General features: G+C 44.6%; 1 protein-coding gene across 1 annotated transcript in view; it reads right to left on the bottom strand.

The window, feature by feature from the left end:
- LOC143739348 (ADAMTS-like protein 2) overlaps positions 1–12,685 on the bottom strand; it is a 32,030-nt gene that overhangs the window by 16,534 nt on the left and 2,811 nt on the right. The window contains exons 2-8 of the mRNA XM_077231770.1: positions 6,998–7,100; positions 6,492–6,634; positions 5,640–5,715; positions 5,295–5,397; positions 5,066–5,211; positions 4,837–4,960; positions 625–705 (exon numbers count right to left, since the gene is read on the bottom strand). Of these exons, the coding sequence (XP_077087885.1) occupies positions 625–705; positions 4,837–4,960; positions 5,066–5,211; positions 5,295–5,397; positions 5,640–5,715; positions 6,492–6,634; positions 6,998–7,099 (775 nt within the window). The 5' untranslated portion in view covers position 7,100. The remainder of the gene's footprint in view (positions 1–624; positions 706–4,836; positions 4,961–5,065; positions 5,212–5,294; positions 5,398–5,639; positions 5,716–6,491; positions 6,635–6,997; positions 7,101–12,685) is intronic.

The raw sequence follows: 12,685 nt of genomic DNA, 5'->3' as shown, positions 1-12,685 counted from the left end.
GTAATTTATTTCAGTTGAGTAGAGTGGAGTTAAAATGTTGTATTCAATAGCCACATAATCCTATGCCATCTTTGATTATAAAGTATTCTGAACGCAAACGCAAAAAAACGCAAAAAAATAAAAAGTATCTCCTTAAACTTGTATTTCCTTGTAAGTTCGGAAAGGGCGATTCTGAATTAATTACTAGGGCAATTATCATGAATTACTGTGCACATATTTGTGCCTATATGCCATCATGGAAAGGGCTTTCACTTGATATTGTAGATGAAGTATGAAGTACTTGTCATAGTTTGAATGTCTAGTGCACAGTTGAGCACTCAAGCCATTCAAAGGGCCTGTCCCAATACCAAACGTATTTCCAGTATTTGGCCCAAGTGTTCCAGTGGGTGTGAAGACCGCAAGTGTGTGTAGAACTTTTGATTACCCCATGAGACACACTTATAGTGTTGTACAAATGCAAGTAAAGTATTTACAGAGCTTTATTTACACATTTAAATTATATGCTTTGCACTTTAAAATAAACCTCAAAAAGTCTCTTCAGTAGTTCCTATGTACCAGACAACATAGGGAAACCATAATTCACACGCTATACCACTCTGAATGATTTACAGTACAGTTGCTCACCCAGGATATCTGCAGACTTCTTCCTCTCTATAATTTGGATGTCCCATGATCCTTCTGGGATTTGAGTTATCAAAGAATAACCTTCAAAGAAAGAGTTCACTTAATTAGGACTCTAGTTCCTTGATGAGTTTACTCAGAACCATTTAATATGAATGCCATTCTACAAAACGTCACAGGTTATGCATGTAACCAAGTTTCCCTGAAAAGTAAACGAGACACTGCGTCGTATGACGTTGGGGAATGCCTTCGGCATGCAAGCGTCTGAAGTGCAACAAGTCCAATCTTGATTGGTGTTACGTCAGCCCATGATGTGTGACGGCGTACAAGGCAGCTATAAAGGGAAGCAGGCAATAAAGCAAAGGAAGCTTCTTATAGGATGAAGCAAGCCGCTAACAGGCATGCAAGAAGTATGGCAAAGGGATGCAGCGTCTTGTTCCCCTCTCAGAGAACCATGGTTGAATGCATAACCTGAGATGTTCCCTTTCGAGGGAACTCGAGCTGCGTCGCATGACGACACTTTGGGGAACGAAATACCCACTTTGCCATGCTGACAAATGCCTGTCTTTGAAAATGTTCAGGCATGACTCAGGACATAGGACCTCGGAGTGACCAGGAGATCCAAACTGAGGAACCTTATGAAAGTGCCATACCCCTTGTGGAATGAGCTCTAGCTTGAAGAGGTGAATGCAGACCACGCACCTCCTAAGTCATACAAATTTTTCCACAATCCACCTGCTTATAGATTGTTTGGTCGCCGAGCAACCCTTCTTATGGGGCTGAAGCATACCAGTAGCTGGTCAGTTCATCCTCTTTGAGAAGTTCTCTGAACATAGACCTATAGCACCATAACCAGGCAGAGCAGGTGAAGCTTCTCTTGTTCCTCCACATAAGGAGGAGGATGAAAGACCTGAAGGACTGTGGACTGGGTACATAACCCGGCCTAGGGGAACCCTACCTGGATCGAACTCCAGCCATGAAGAGGCCACAGAGAGAGCCTGCATATCACCTACTGATTGCAAGTGAGTATGCCATCTTGAGTAACGCATTTCAAAGATGCAGTGTCCAAAGGCTTGAAGGGTACCAGGGATAACCATTACAATGCTATGGCTAGGTCCCAGGCTGGGACTCTAACCTGAGCCGTAGGCCTTATTCACAGTGTAACACGAAGGAAACGCACCAACAAGGGGTGTTGCCCCAAAGGTCCATTAGCTAATGATGCGTGAAAAACAGTAATGGCTGCCACGGACACCCTAAGCGTGAATGAACTCTAGCACTGAAGCCATTGGGCAGTTAACTGGGTCCAGCTGCTGCTCTGCTATCATAAAGTTTCCTCATGGAGGGAGCTCTAGAATTGAGAATGGTCTCAACAACCTCAGTTGAGAGACCCTCATTTAGGAACTGATCCCCCTCAGGGGCCAGACCCAAAGGCCTCAGGCTGCAAATTGTTTCTAGAACTCCAGGGAGCAGAGCGATTGGGAGGAAGGCGTACAGACGAAACCTCTGTCAAGTCACAAACAGGTCTACATGACCGAACTCTCTCCATATTCACTCTACCGACTTGGGCTGGAGTCTCCATTCCCTGGGCCTCAGCCCCTGCCTCGACAGGACGTCTGCTCCCACTTTCAGGTGCTCAGGGATAAAAAAGTGCTCTCAGGGAGAGAAACTTCCCCTGAGATCACAGGAGAGATGATATTCTCTCCACAGACCCTGAACTGAGTGGCCTTCCATGACTGTGCCCCACCTTGTGCGGGACGCATCTGTTGATACGATCTTGCAATGTCCAGATGCTCCCAACACTGGGCCTTGGGACAGGGACCAAGGCCTTTTTCCACATGATCAAGGAACAAAGGCATCTGCCAGTGCTGTGGAAGAATAGATATGTGGGAGTAAGCGTCCTTTAGATCTATCATAAAAAAAACTTAGTAGGAATTTTCAACATCTTGAATCTGAATCTCCTCAGAGAATAGATCAAGTGACATAGACCTACCCCCCATCCTTCTTTGGCCCTGTTACATAACGGCTTTAGACCCCGGTGTTTCTCTCTGGGGGAGGAATAAATTCTAAGACCTTTTCGCCAGAAGAGATTATATCTCATGTTCCATAACCTGAGCCTGTTCGGAACCTACCTTCGGTAGGTAGCACCCACTGAAATATTAGGGCTGTGAACCTACACTGGTCTCACGGTTCGTTTCGGTTACGATTATCATGTCATCGATTCAGTTCAATTCGGTATCACAACGCATTTTTCAAATTTACTTTAAAAGTGATCCGTGCGCGTGCGTGTGTGTTCGTCTGTTCGGGAAGTCGCAGTGACAGAAACAGTGACATTCCAGTTTGAATTTCAAAGGCCTGTTTATGCCATTATGAAAATAAAATTTTATCAAATCAATTTTGTTTTAAAGAAATGTTTATTTAAAAGCAGTGCTCATTCATCAGTGTGTATATGCCACCATTAGAGGCGTGCGCATCAACCGTCGCGAGTCTGCTGTTGAAGATGACGATCATTTATAATCACCCGTAACAACACAGAATAATTGTAATTTCACCATCGGCTGGCAGCGAATACTTAAATCAGGAAACAATATTGAGGCGGGTGGATTATTTGTTTTAGCTGCGGATTCAGGTGACGTTGAAGCTCATTCTCTTACTCTAAGCAGTCCGACTCTGCCAGGCGTAACAGCTCGGGGTGAACACGGCTAACATTGTTTATCAAGTTAATATAGCTATTACCTCCTGCCTATTCTATTTGTGCGTGACATGAGCGCACACAGCGCGTGTCTTCTCCAGGTCGTGCTCACCAGGTTGTTCATAAAAGCCGAAATGTGTCTGTCTGTCCAGATGTAGGCTTTTAAAGTAGCTGGAGCATTTTTAATTATGCGCACACATCTTGCCTCCTTCTGCCAGTGTATGGTATCACGACAAAGCACATACGTGACAAATGACGTCAGAAAAGCATCAGTACATTATAACCGGTTATGGTCTATTATTGAACCGATAACCGAATCGTCCTCGTCTGCATCGATGCATCGTAGAAACGATTAATTTCGACACCCCTATGAAATATATTGGGAAAGTCCTTGTTAGGCTTTGAGGAAATCTACTAGAGCAACCAGCCTTTCGAGGCTGACCTCTGGAATGTTTTGAGTAGTGCATTCGGTGTCCTGAAGTGAATTCACAGCAGGATTTAACCAAATCGATTTTCTACAGACCTCCGCATGACCGCAACCTCAATGGGAGGGTAACAAGGTTTTGGTTCGATAGAAACCCCTGTGCTGTGAAGCACTATATGTGCCGGGGTTAATGAATCTAAATGAATCTTAATGAAGCCAATTTCTTGAAGGCTCATGTAACTCGCCTTGCCCACCAGCGAAAATGTTACATGGCGAGGCTTGGTGGGCAATGCAGGGGTTTTCAGGGACAACAAAATCTCAAGGGAGAGATATGCAGTTAATGTCTCTTCAACCTTTGGCATCGTCCCATAGCCATTCTCCTTGAGCCCCATGATCACTGAATAATTATAAACTGTGGGGAGACATGAGGAGAACGGCTTCTTCCAGGACCTCAACACCTTAATGTGAAGATTTGGAAAGAATGTTTTAACATTCCCCGGCGTGGATGTTGTGATTTTGACTGCAGGAAGCGCTCATCTAGCTTGTCTTTTCTTGAATGCTTCCCGCTTCTCGGCTGCCCAGTTGATAAGCTTTGCACATGCACTAGCTCTTCATACTGTGGGGAAAGGGCTGGAGAGTCAACCAAATCGCTCGCATCAATGCTTAGGACATCCACCTCCTCAGAACTGGATAGTCCCATCAACATCCACTCGCCCAGGGCAGAGGAAGCCACAGAGCGGGCTTCCGGACCCCGAAAACAAGCACTGGAGCTAGAGGTTGAGAGCTGAGAAAGGGCTGAAGCCGTTTCAAGGTCCTCCCCTAGCTCCATTCACGATTCCCACTAGTGAAGCAGCCGTGAGACCCGTTTCCAGGGAGCCTGGGCACTTTCTTTCTTTTCAAACACGACCAGGCAAGGGAAACTGTTCCTCAAGGGAAACTGTTCACAGTATAAACAGCCAGCCCCCTCGAGAGCTGACTGTGCATGCTCCACTCCCAAGCAGCTCACATATTCAGATCATGTGTACGCCAGAGGTGTTACCCAAAGTGTCGTCATACAACGCAGCGTGAGTTCCCTCTATAGGAAACACTGAGCTAACATTACCTAGACTAGAAACCCCACGACGAGAGTTCCCAGTAACACGACTGCAGCTGCTCCCATCTCCCTGACATACACCACACTTATCCAGGGTATTAGGGGAGAAGAGAACACCATCACATCCAATGGGCTGCAAAGTTACACATCAGCTTATAATTTAAGATCACATGCATGAGGAAATTAATATAAGGATATATCCTTATATTAGTGTATAGCCATCCACAGTGTAACTTACTTCACATCTCCCATCTACACACACACCCCTGTAGTTGCTGTATTTGCAAGATGTTCCATCCCGTGCAGGTACCATGAGCTGTCTTTGACCATCAGAGGTTGTGCAGTGCAGGTCACATGGATTACTGGAAATGTGAACGTAGTCATCTACAGGAATATAAACAGGGTTCATTGTTTCAACAGAAATTATACCTTCACAGCACTGCTTCGTTAATTAAAACAGTTAATACCAGGATAGAGAGGTTTCCAGTGGTAATTTTTTCCACTATAAACCTGAGAGTTGAATGACCAGCACTGCTCTTCTCTGAAGCTCCTTCCTGTAGAAGGACATTCCTGTAATTCACAGAAATACAATCAGTTGAATACAACTGAATACTGCTTTTTGGTTGCCACTGCACAATAGGCTGACTAACTGACTAAAAAGAGCAAATTATGCATTTACAGTAAGCCTCAGGTGGAAGTGGAACATGAGGCTCGCTGTCAAGTTAGGCATCTGGGATGCATTTCTGTTGGTCTGTCTAAATGCACTGTGTATATGTGTGTGTGGAAAGGAAAGACAGATACTGTGAGCTGACCTTTGCGTTGCAGAGATGATACTTTTTTGCATTGCCTGTGCACGTCATGTTGTCTTTACCAGCTGTTGTTTTCTTTCTTTTAAAGAAATATATATTGTTTTAGTTTAGTAAACATTTATTACACTCTCAAATCTTCTCTTTTTTACTGGTGCTTAGTAAAATAAAAAAATTAGTACAAAAGCATTGAATTTTTAGCAGGCTAATATATGAAAACCCCTTTCTCCCACATAAGAAAAAAAATCAAGCTTTGGTAAATCTTAATCATGACATAAAATGTTATAATTATGACATAAAAAGTCTAAATTGTGAGATACTAAGTCATAATTATGAAATAAAAGGTCGAAAGTATGAGACCAAATAAATTAAGGGAAAAAAAGTCAATCATAACAAATAATTGATTTGAATAAAGTGTATTTTAATGTCATAATTATGGCTTAGTATCTCATACATTTGACTTTTAATGTCACAAATATGACTATTTATCTCACGTTTATGACTTATTATCTCATAATTAGTATCTCATAATTTAAAATGTTTAATTATGACTCTCGGCTTTTATGTCATAATTTTGACTTTATCTCATAATAATGATGTCATAATTTTGTCTTTTTTTCTTCGACTTTTTATGTCTAACTTTTTATGCTTTACCAAAGCATGGCTTTCCTTTCGCCATAAATGTTTTTTAAAAGCTAGCTACCATAATTAGCTAACTAGTTGTTATATTTCAAAGGTGTTCTTCACATAAGATTTATCTTGCGGTTAAATCTTACCAGCATTATATACAGTAACTAAATGTTTTTTTATAATAGATGGCTACGTATTATAAAATGTGATAAGCTGATGTTCATTGACCTTTGTTTTAGACAGTGTCTCTCCTGTGACATGACACCTCCTCCACAGGTACGTGTGCAGGCAGTCCATTTTGTCCATTCTCCCCACCAGTATGTGATCACCTCCAGCCCGTCCTCTAGACTGTTAGAGGCAACACCCTCTTCCTTTGGAAAATAAAGAGTTCATTTATTAAAGTGAGCATTGGAGACCAACATCTGTGCTTAGAGAAGGCCATAACATTTCTTATATTTGTAATCTTTGAAATAGAGTATTACAAGTAGTGCTACAAAAATAGTGAGGTTTATCATAAAAATAAGAAAAAAACTACTTTTCAATGTGGTGAGATAGGTGTGTGTGTGTGCATATATATATATATATATATATATATATATATATATATATATATATATATATATAAACAAAAATATGAAAATATTTTTCTGTAGTTCTCTGTGCTCTGATGTAAACTCGGGTTTTTTGATTTATCATCATAGTATAAAAACTAATAAATTGTCAACATTACAAACCTGTCCTCTGCTTGAGAGATTTCCCAGAGACAGAGCCAGCGTTACAAGACCAAGCAGCACCAGACTGCTCTCCACATACTGGGCCCTTAACCAGATCCCCATCCTGTAGGACATGAATATTTTGGGGGAAAAGAAACTGAATAGCCTCTCAAAGAATAGGTTTAAATACTTCTCTACATATATAAGCACAAAAGGAGATTGTTTTTCGTTCAAAAGTACTATATGTTCTAAGGATATATTTGAATGGATGACAGTGAGAGTATCATTTAGGGCCCTAGGCAGATAGATAAGACATGACAAAGTGTGTGTGTGTGTGTGTGTGTGTGTGTGTGTGTGTGTGTGTGTGTGTGTGTGTGTGTGTGTGTGTGTGTGTGTGTGTGTGTGTGTGTGTGTGTGTGTGTGTGTGTGTGTGTGTGTGTGTGTGTGTGTGTGTGTGTGTGTGTGTGTGTGTGTGTGTGGTTCAGGTATTCCCAATCCTGTGGGTACCAAATGACAGGTACACAATGATGGTAAGACTTGGAATTTTTTTGATGTTGTGGGGACAATAATTGAAATTAAATTCATTGTTAATTGTATTTGTCTTGTTGTTTGTAATTTGCTTCTTTGTTCTTGTTTTTAATATAAAGAATTTTTTTTTAAAAAAAAATATTGTAATAAATGTATATATATTGTGATATATGTTTTTATCTTGAAATAAGATTTTTGTCATATTTCCCACCCTATTTGGGTTAATCAAAGATGCTACAAATAGCTTTTTTTTTTTCATTCAAAATCCACTTGGCTTAAACATATAAGGAAACATGCCCTCTCAGTTTGCATGGGCATGACATTTTATGTGGCTGGAACACATGAAATACAATGAAAGGATGAATGCAATTCTCTGGCTGGTATTTAAGTCCAGTGATCCAAGAACGTATACACTTAATTTAAGAAGACCATAAAAGTGAGCAAAAATCGCCAATCACACAAACTTCTCCAGTTCCCCTCCATCACATGACTTCTCATCAGACCTGCACCTCCAATTAGGTAGGCTCCTTAAAGTAAGCAAACAGATCATCTCACTTTGTATGCAGTCTGGCTTTTCCTGGCACTAAATATTGGTGACAGGTGTCTTAAACTACCCACTTGAGCACCTGGAGTTCATTATCCACCCCAGACACAGCTGGAGCCCCGCCAGCTCGCCAAACACTCGTCTCCCACAGACCACGCGACGAGGCTGCGACCGCCGAGACAGACCTTCCTCTTCTGAGTTTCCCAGGCCACGAAAGAGAGTAAACACAGGCTAACCCCCTCCCCTGGGGCCTCCGCTCAAGGGAAGAGGGGTGTTTTTCTTTCCCTGGCAGCAGACAGACAGCAGGGCCATTCCCCATTGGGGGGAGGGGGGAGCCCTGTCTGTGAGCTGGAAGCAGACTCATCCTTCTCTGGAAGAGCTTCTGGTCACAGGGACCAGACTTAAGGATTCCTCAGTTCTCTGCAGCCTTCTCACGTCCACCGTCTTCAAGTTGAAAATCAATATTGCAGCTTTCTATCAAACGGGTGATGTGTACAAACTCACAGCATGTCAACCATGTAAGTGCTGAGAGACCAGCAGCAAGTGTTGTGGCACATCTATGCAGATGAAACTGAACTATTGAGAGCAAATAATCAATAATTATTCACATTTACATATATGAATTTGCCAGATTTTATCTAAAGGGATTTCAAGCTACGGAATTTATATAATTCCTATTTCTATGTTTAATTTATACATTTTTATGTATTATGTATTACACACAACCTGAATTTATGGAATAACGGATTTTTCGGGATATTAGAATTTCTTTTTCTTTTGGACAATTGATTTCTTTTATACCTAATTTTTTTACATGGAAGAAAGCTATTTCCTGTGAATGTGAGAAGGATATATAAGTATAAATTACTAGAAGAATAACAGTTTACTACAGTTACAGTATTTGTGCTACATAACAATGTGTTCATGATTATAGTTATAAATTAAATTAATATGATAACAAATACGTACTGGGATCCGACACCAAAGTCCCAAGGGGCCCGGGGCCCATATAGTGCATAATCACCGTCGACTCACAGAGAGTCGGAGAAGAGAGGCTACAAGCATCATTCCCCATGAAATAGCATCCCACAGGAGCTAGTTATGTTAACAGTGTTACACGCAGACAGGGTGAACATGTTCAGCCTGAACTGGGTATAAGTACGGGTTATTCAACACCCATGGAGCTGTTCTATCGATCAGTGAGCGATGCACAAGCAAAACTCAGCATTCTGCGCCGGCACAGCGGGGCAGATAGTACTGAATTCTAGACCGACAGCAGCTTGGTCTGTAAGGCGGGAACCTCTAGGTTATAAAACCTTATAAATGTAGACGGCAAGGCCCAGCCTGCCGCCATACAGATATCCTGCAAGGAAATCCCGCTAGACCACGCCCACGACGAGGCCGCGCCTCTCGTGGATTGCGCCCTGACACCCAAAGGACACTGCAGCCCCTTAGAACTGTAAGCCAGCGCTATGGCATCGACTATCCATCTGGATAGGCTCTGTTTTGATGAACAAAACAAAGAGCTGCTCGGTCTGTCTGAAAGCAGACGAGCGGGATACATAAGCTCTCAGTGCCCTGACAGGGCAAAGGAGACTGGCATCCTCCTTCTCATCATGAACCGGGAGGGCGCACAGGGAAATAACCTGGGGCCTGAACGGTGTGTTGAGGGATTTGGGCACGTACCCGTTTGGTTTGAGTATGACTTTTGAGTCATTAGGCCCAAACTCCATACATGACGCGCTTACTGAGAGCGCTTGTAAGTCCCCTATGCGCTTCACTGAAGCGAGAGCCATAAGAAACACCGTTTTGAAAGACAGATGTTTCATGTCTGACAAATGGATTGGCTCGAAAGGGGCACCTTTCATGGCTTCCAAACCCGTAGAAAGGTCCCACACAGGGACTGAGGGGAGGTCTGGGAGGATTCAGCCTCCGAGCTCCCCTGAGGAATCGCACGACCAGGTCGTTTTTCCCCAGTGACTGGCCAGACGTCGGTTTTGCAAACACTGCTATGGTCGCCACGTATACTTTGAGCGTGGATGGGGTCCTGCCCTTATCCAACAGCTCCTGAAGGAAGGAGAGCACTTCCGTGACCCCACAGTCTACGGGTGAAAAGCCCTGAGCTTGACACCAGGCAGAGAGCACTGACCATTTCGAGGAATAGAGCCGTCTAGTAGACGGGGCTCTAGCCTGCGTGATCGTGTTTTACACTCCCTCCGGGAGGTTGTAGGGACCATAATTCCGGGCGAGGATGCCAAATCGAGCCCTTTGCCTGAAAGAGGAGGTCTCTCCTCACCGGTATAGGCCACGGGGGAGTGCTGGTCAGCCGCATTAGGACGGGGAACCAAATCTGGTTCGTCCAGAGCGGAGCCACGAGCAGCACTGGGCATCCGTTTTCCCTGATTCGTTCCAGCACTTGAGGCAGGAGCGAGACGGGGAGAAAAGCATAGAGGGGGCAGCGGGGTCATACGTGGGCCAGCTCATCCCTGCTCTTGGAGAAAAGTTCGGACAGTGAGCGTTCTCTTGAGACGCGAACAGGTCCACTTGCGCTCTGCCGAATGTCTCCCACAGCAGTTGGATCGTCTGCGAGTGCAGCGACCATTCCCCTGCTGGGACATTGTTTCTGGACAGACTGTCTGGTCCCAGATTCCTGGTGACCAGGCACATGCGCTGCTTTCAGTGAAAGCAGGTTGTGCTGAGCCCAGACCAGGAGGCGTTCCGTCAGCCTGTAAAGGTTTCGGGACCTGACGTCGCCCTGGCGATTTATGTATGCCACCACTGACATGTTGTCCGACCGGACCAAGACGTGGTGGCCTTTTAACTGGGGACAAAAGCGCCGTAGCGCGTTGTCGACTGCCAAAAGTTCTAGACAGTTTATGTGTAGAAGCTTCTCCCGTTCTGACCACTGGCCAAAGAACGATCTGCCCTCGAGCAGCGCTCCCCATGCCGAGATGGAGGCGTCCGTGGACACCACCTTCACACTCGAGGGAGTCCCCAAACTCACACCTGACTGATACCAGTCGGCTATTTTCCAAGGTTCCAGAGCCGAAACGCATTCCATGTCGACCTTGAGGCGAAACAGACCAGAGGTCCATGGAACTCGCGCTTTCAGCCATAACTGTCATAGACAGCGAGTCCAGCACTGTTCCCAGAAAAGAAATTTTCTGGCTGGGAAACAGCGAACTCTTCGCCCAATTGACTGTGAGACCCAGATTCTCGAGATGCTCGAGTAATGTGGTTCTGTGTTCTATGAGCTCTGAGTGTGATTGCGCTAGAATCAGCCAATCGTCCAAGTAGTTCAAGACTCACATGCCCTGAAGTCTCAGGGGTGCGAGACCCGCGTCAATGCACTTCGTAAATGTACGGGGTGCTAGGGACAGGCCGAACGACAGGACTGTGTATTGATATGCCTGGCCCTCGAAGGCGAAACCCAAGAATTGCCTGTGACGTGACGCTATTTGTATTTTGAAATGGGCATCTTCCAGATCTATTGACATAAACCAGTCTCCCTGGCGAATTTGCGCGAGGATTTTCCTGGTTGTCAGCATTCTGAACTGGCGCTTCACAAGCGCTCTGTTCAGCTGCCGTAGATCTAGAATGGGTCTGAGACCCCCGTCTTTTTTCGGTACCATAAAATATCTGCTGTATAGCCCCCCTTCGCTCTGAGATAAAGGTTCTATGGCCCCTTTGCTCAATAGTTTCGCTATTTCGGCTCTAAGTAGATGAGATACTTTGTTGTTTACCGTGGTTTTGACTTGCGCCGTGTAACGGCGGGGACGTCGAGCGAACTGCAGCGAATAGCCTCTTTTTATAGTGTTTATAGCCGCCGATCACGGCAGGCAGCCTGGTCGCAATCGATTTCTCTATGACAGATTGTGGAGAGAGAGCGAGCGGGACAAACCCCGTGGGGTTGAGCGTGTCTGTGAGGGAATGTGGGCGCGGGACAGCGGGCACACTCACTGCACTTAGAACACCGTCGGCATGTGCTGACTGAATGTGTGTTGTGTGTAAAAATGAACACTGGGCTGTGGGCATTTTTATTACACTCATAACACCATCGGCTGTGGCCGGAATACCAGAAAATACACTGCTTATATGATTTTTCTGGGTCGCCGTGGAAACAGCATTTGTGTGCAGGCAAGCGGGCCATGGTGCCGGCTTGTTTACCGCAAAATACACGGGAACAGTCGTATTTTCTTGGAACTGAACTAGCGGATAAGAGAGCGTCATTACAGTTTTTTGTGTGTTGGCGTTTCCTTGCAGGCGTGCACTATACAACAGGCTCATTGCTGCAATATTGACATTTTCAGCCGCTCAAACTAAGAGGAGCTGAGAAATGTTTGAGAAATGGAGATTGGTCCGGCCTCGGCGGGACTAAAACACACTCTTTCCTCATTTCGCCGGTGACGCATGCCCACAGGGGGCGTCGAGCAGATAAGAGAGCGTTATCACAGTTCTGTGTGTGTCGGCATTTGTTTGCAGGCGTGCGTGTTATACAACAGGCTCACTGCTGCAATATTGACATTTTCAGCCACTTAAACTAAGAGGAGCTGAGAAATGTTTGAGAAATGGAGATTGGTCCGGCCTCAACGGGACTAAAACACACTCTTTCCTCATTTTGCCGGTGATGCACGCCC

The sequence above is a fragment of the Siphateles boraxobius genome, unplaced genomic scaffold (assembly GCF_051911475.1).
Source record: "Siphateles boraxobius isolate OS27281-9 unplaced genomic scaffold, OSU_SipBor_1 16, whole genome shotgun sequence".
Classification (NCBI taxonomy): domain Eukaryota; kingdom Metazoa; phylum Chordata; class Actinopteri; order Cypriniformes; family Leuciscidae; genus Siphateles; species Siphateles boraxobius.
Note: the sequence above shows the minus strand (reverse complement) of the source record. Positions and strands in the feature narration are given on the sequence as shown.